At 58.0% G+C, this 5,918-nt stretch overlaps 1 protein-coding gene across 1 annotated transcript in view; it reads right to left on the reverse strand.

Annotated features, from left to right (window-relative positions):
* Window positions 1–1,014: 1,014 nt before the first annotated feature.
* The window catches only part of SYNGAP1 (synaptic Ras GTPase activating protein 1), a 43,495-nt gene continuing 38,591 nt past the window's right edge, over window positions 1,015–5,918 (reverse strand). The window contains exon 19 of the mRNA XM_026660177.2: window positions 1,015–1,256. Within this exon, the coding sequence (XP_026515962.1) occupies window positions 1,098–1,256 (159 nt within the window). The 3' untranslated portion in view covers window positions 1,015–1,097. The remainder of the gene's footprint in view (window positions 1,257–5,918) is intronic.

The following is a 5,918-nucleotide window of genomic DNA, read 5'->3' on the forward strand; positions in this document are numbered from 1 at the left end:
GCAGAGAGAGAGGGTGATGGGATCCCATTGCTGGCACCAGGCAGGAGTTGGGGGGAGACCCCCAGCACTGATACCAGGTAGGAATGGCAGAGGTGAGGGGCAAACCCCAGCACTGACCCTGGCCAGGCAGGAAAGAGGGAGTGGTCTCTCCCTTGGCCAGGGCAATGGTGTAGGGCAGCCCTGCCTTGCTGGTGTGATGGGTGGGGCAGGGAGAATACCTGCAACTCCACAAGCCTTCCACCCTGACCCACATCCCATTGCTGGAGGGGGGGGGGGGAGAGAGAGAGAGAGAGAGAGAGAAATACTGGGAGAAAGAGCTGGGAGCCCTTCCCTATTAGTGAAACCTCTACCCCCTCTGGGGAATGCCCCTGCCCCGGGGAGCTGGAGCCAGGCAGAGACCCCCCACATGCAGGGAAATGGGGACAGCTTTGGCTCAAGCTGCCTCCTGTCTCAGTTGCCAACCCTCCAGGATTGTCTCCAGGAATTAAAGACTCAACTTTCATTAAAGATTAGGTCATGTGATGAAACCTCCAGGAACACGGCCAACCAAAATCAGCCCCCCTAGCTGCCCCCCACCATGGCTCCTGGGGGCAGGTTGGAGGTGAGTTTACTCCCTCCCCCTCCCATGGGCACACACCAGGAAAAGAGGGGGCAATACTATAAAAATGACTGCCAGGGGGAGGATGAGGCCACTCCTGAGAAATCCGAAGTGGGGAAGAGGTAATGTCCCAATTTCCTCCAGGGGGGAGGCAGAGGTCCATGGAGGGGGTGTCAGCCCTGCTCCCTCTGGGAGGAGAGGGGAAGGTGTATGGGAGGGGGTGTAAGATTGTCATCTGTGTTCTGCTATAAAACACCCTGAAGTTGAGTTCAAAGCATTGAACTGTCCCCGAGGACAGTGGGGGGGGGGGGCGGTTAAAGGAGGCAGGAGCGGGGGGGGGGGCGGGGGGGGGGGGGGGGGTAAAGGGGGTGCCCCCCAGTGCAGGTTTATTTGCTTGGGAGGGGCACTGTGTCCCTGCCAGGGTCTCTGCTGCTCCCGCCGAGCTGCGGGCTGGGGGTGCCCCCCATCTTCCCCGGGCCGCGTCTCGCGGGGGCGGTGGCTAGTGCTCAGCAGCGGTGTTGCGGAACTCTCCATTTTCCGTGATCTGGAGTCGCGGGGGCGGAGGCGGTGGCTGGGCGGGCAGGATCCCGTTCCATGGCTGGGCCAAGGCGCCGCTCAAACGCGGGTTTGCTGTACCCACGGCGGAAAGCTGCCTCTCCTGCAACACAGACACAGAGCAAAGGCTTATTTATTAACGTTACGGGGGCTCAGCCGCTCAATCTGCAGCCCCGCCCACCAGCCCTCCAGACACCTACCCAGATGGCAACCCCTGCCCCAGCCCTCTTCTCCAGTGCCTACATCCACCCAGGCAGCTCGGTCCATGGGGCCGACCTGAGCCAGGAGCATCCGGCACCAACCCAGGAACAGTAGGGGTTCTCCTGGGGGTTTGTTGCTTGTTTCCCTAGTAGGAGAGGATGGCCCCAGGTTTTCTCTGGCCTGGCAGTTCATGGGGTGGGCGTGTTAGCTAACACTGGACTCCAGCAGTGCACCCCAAACGCACAGTGGGACAAAAGAAAAAGGATTCCTACTGGAAAACATGTTAACGCCCCCATTGTAATTCACTTCTCTTAGCACCCAGATGGACAAACCCTATGCCCAGCCAGCTACCACCTGGTCGACACAGACCTAGCTAGCCTGGTCTACTCTTAAAAGCTGTAAGTTAGGGGTGGTGACGTCTTACTAGTACCCGGGTACCACTAGGACCCCAGGGCAGACACAGCTATCCTGAGATTAATTTACCATAGGGAGGATTGCCAGAGTGGGGGGTAGGGTGCTCGCCTGGGATGCAGAAGCTCTGCGTTCCAGTCCCTGCTCTACTGCAGGCTCCCTCTCTCAGCTTGGGCACGTCCCTTCTGGCCAGATTTACAGACAGGACTTTGGCACCTAATCTGTCTGGAAATTTTTGAAAATCCTACTAGGTGCCTATCTGCATCCTCAGGCACTAAATACCCTGGAAAATCTTGGCCTACCAGCAGCCCTGCTCTCATGAAAGGCTCCTCTACATCTGAATGGTGTCCTGCTTTTACTGTCCTGCGGGGGTTAAAGCCAGACACCCTTGCTAGTAGTGTGGATACAGTGATGAAAAGGTGCTGCGAGCAGCCAGCCATTCCCGAAGGGGAATAAGCTAGAAGGGTACAAGGCACTTTTATCCCAGTCTCTCTGCGTCTCACTAGGGTCACCCCTGACCCAGCACAGCTCTGCAGGACAAACTGGCCAGCCCAGCCTTAGTCGAAAGATGCTTCTCTTGACTGAGGCAGAGGTGGGGCTTTGACTAAGCACCCAGCACCCAGTTTAACAGCTGGATAGCAGCACGAGCTGGACCTGCTGGTGGTCGGGAAACAAGGGTAAAGCTTCCGCTCCCCATGCCCCTTTCTGCTGTGTAACCCCAATCCTGGGGGCACACCCTGTGCTCAGCATGCTGCCAGTTCACAGGCTCACATTTTCCCAGCGCTATTTCAGTGGCAGGTCACTGGGGACACGGCAAACCTGCCCCAGCCCACTCAGGCTAGGGACAAGTGGGGGAGAGATCCCACTGCCACGGGGGCCGGGTGGGGAGCAGCCTCTTGCTCCCATTGTTCCGTTGGCACAGGGTGGGGTTTGAGGGGGCTGTGAATGCGGCCAAGGCAGCTGCTGAGTCCATGACATGGGAGCCCAGCTCAGGGCAGTGGGTCAGTATCCCACTCTGCTCTTGGGGAACACTGCCTGGTCCCTGTGGAATCACAGTCTGTCCATGCTATCCCCTCCCCCACATAGTCCCACACCATCACCACCGAGAACGACATTCCCACACACGCCCTCCCTACGCGGGCACTAACCTCTCATGCCTGCCGTCCGGCACCACCCGGGAGCATTCCGGGGCGCCCCCCTCTGGACGGTGGACTGTGCTTTCATCGCTGAGACCTGTGCCCCCCCGACACATGTGCTCACAGGACACAGACACACACCCCCCCCCATGTTACACTGCACATGCCCTCCCCTCACAACGCACGCACGAGACGCAGACACCCCCACTGCAGCCCGGCACACCTGAAATCAGGGCTATGGGAAAGAGATTCCCTGCAAGTGGGGGTAGCTCAGGGCTGAGACCTGAGGATCCCACTCCCTGCCCCAGACTCCCTGGTTCTGCCCCTGGGAGGTGAACACAGCCCTCCCCACCCCCCCACCAATTCAGTAGGAGTTACAGGTTCCAGTGAGATGCGGCGTAGACAGACACAAGACAGGAGGTGGAAACGAGACGGGTATGAAACTGGGGGGTTAGCGCTGGGGAAGACGCTCACAGACACTAACAAAACACTAACTGCCCTTGTCTGGTGAGAAACGTTTCCCCCAACATTCCCCCAATTTAACTCCCCAATCGGCCTCCACCCCAGCTCTGATTCCCCCTCAGCCTCCCTCCCAGCACTGCTCCCCCAGCCTTTCAAGGGAAGGGTGCTCATGTGGGCAAGATGCTCACATGGGCAAGACCGGGGCCCCAAGGCTCAGCCCCCCTCAGAGGAATGCAGCTCTTCACGGAAACCTGCTTTGTGCTGAAGATGGGGTGAAGCGAGGGCACAAGGGGAAGGGATCACCCCCAGCACTGCAAAGAACTCATGAGGTGTTGGTGGGGGCAGCACAGACTGCCTGGTGACTCCCAACATCCCAACTCCAAGGAAACAGAAGTGCTGCCACTACCCCAAGAGAGGTTCATGGGCTACTCTGGTGGGAACGCACCCCAGGCCAGCGTCAGACGACCCCCGAGTCAGGGAGCAGAGGGGCAGGAAGGCAGACAGGATGGGGACAGGCTGACAGGTGACGTTGTTTATTCCTGACACACGTGATTCTCCTTCGGTTCCTGTCCTGTACCACTAAATGGTCCTCGTGCTGCATCCCAGCATAGGTCAGCTGGTGCAGATCAGACCAGGGGCTCATCTAGACCCATCGCCTGTCTCTGCTAGTGACCAGTGGAAGGTGTGAGGGGGTCTCACCAGAGGCAGCGCAGGGAGGATCACTCAAGCAGAGGGCACTGGGATGGAAAAGACCAGAGAAATACTGGCCCAAATCCAACTGGCACCTTTCCCCACCCCATCTGTGTCACAACAGGGAGCGAGGCTCCGGGGAGATTGTGATGCAATACCCAGGCAATTCTGCCCTCTGGGGATGGAGGCAGCCACCCAGTAAAGACTTGGGTGCCACAGGGTGCATTCTGATGTTCTCTTCTCAGCCACTGGCCACCCCATGATGGAACTGCTCCAGCCTGAGACCCCCAAATCCTGTGGGGTGCGGAGTGGCTCCCCAGAGTTGATGGAAGCAGCCAACAGGACCGAGAGGCTTATGGGAAGGCCTGGAAAAAGCCCGCAACAGGAGGGTGAAGGCAGTCCCTGGGGCTGAGCAGCACAGGCAACACCCGCAGCGCTGCCCCCAAGAGACACAGTGTCTGTGAAATGTTCTGACCAGGCTCCATGGTGCCAGGTTCAATCCCCCCCAGCCATGCCAGTACTCAGTGGTCTGGGCCCACTGGAGAGAGAGAGGCTGGACCCTCGGCGGGACAGGGGGGATAGAACCAACCAGACAACGGAGTTAATTGAACCTAATGGGGAAGGAGAAGGTAGTTTGCTAGTCTCTACAGGGAGGGGTGATGCACAGAGGGAGAGGGGGTGCGTGTGCAGATGGGGGTTGAGGGGGAGGAGAGGAAAGGACCCACCTGATCTGCTACCGAACGGCGAGAGTCCCCCCGATCCCTCCACGTGACAAAAGCAGAGTCAGAGAGAGTTACCTGATGAAAAGCTAGGATGAAGAGGAGAGAAACAGACGGGTCAGGGCCCCGGCACTGGTGCCCCCCGGTGGGAGCACGGATCACCCCATTGCTGGCTCCATCGTCTCCCCAGAGAACAGGAGGGGTCCACAGACCCAGGATGGGAGAGGGCCGGGAAGTGCTGGGGGCAGCAGGGGGAAGGGGCCTGGGAAAATCATGATTGAAGTCCTCTCCCTGACCTCTCGCTGCACCCACAGATCCAGGGCCAACTTGACCCAGCTCTGGGGCACACGGGACGACCGGGGAAGGGGGGGAGAGATTCCTGCCACTGGCTCATGCTGGGACAGCCAGGTGAACAGCTGCTAGAGCTACACAGCTACCTCAAAACCCTCACACACACACCGCCCAGTATCTGTACACTGACCCCTGGGCACCCAGCCCCGTATCCAGACACTAATACCTCTATCAGGGGTCGGCAACCTTTCAGAAGTGGTGTGCCGAGTCTTCATTTATTCACTCTAATTTAAGGTTTTGCGGGCCAGTAATACATTTTAACGTTTTTAGAAGGTCTCTTTCTATAAATCTATAATATATGACTAAACTATTGTTGTATGTAAAGTAAATAAAGTTTTTAAAATGTTTAAGAAGCTTCATTTAAAATTAAATTAAAATGCAGAGCCCCCCGGACTGGTGGCCAGGACCCGGGCAGTGTGAGTGCCACTGAAAATCAGCTCGCATGCCGCCTTCGGCACGCGTGCCATAGGTTGCCTACCCCTGACCTATATGGTGACCACCTTGGCAGGGTGCAAATAAGAGAAAAGCATGGGGAAAATAAGGAACCCCACTTTATTTTAAAAGACCTTTTAGGGAAGCACCATGTCCCTTAGCATATCACCGATTGGTCTCTCGACTTCCCAGGACAGCCACCTCAAACAAGGGACAATCATAGACAGGTGGAAACCCTAATCTCAAGCTGGACCCCACGGCGCCCTCGGGCCCCAATCCCTGCACAGGCTTCACTATCCCCTGAGCCAGGCCCCAAGGCCCCCTCGGACCCCAATCCCTGCACAGGCCTCACTATCCCCTGAG

This window comes from Terrapene carolina, unplaced genomic scaffold (genome assembly GCF_002925995.2).
Source record: "Terrapene carolina triunguis isolate 2854851 unplaced genomic scaffold, T_m_triunguis-2.0 Scaffold727, whole genome shotgun sequence".
Lineage (NCBI taxonomy): Eukaryota > Metazoa > Chordata > Testudines > Emydidae > Terrapene > Terrapene triunguis.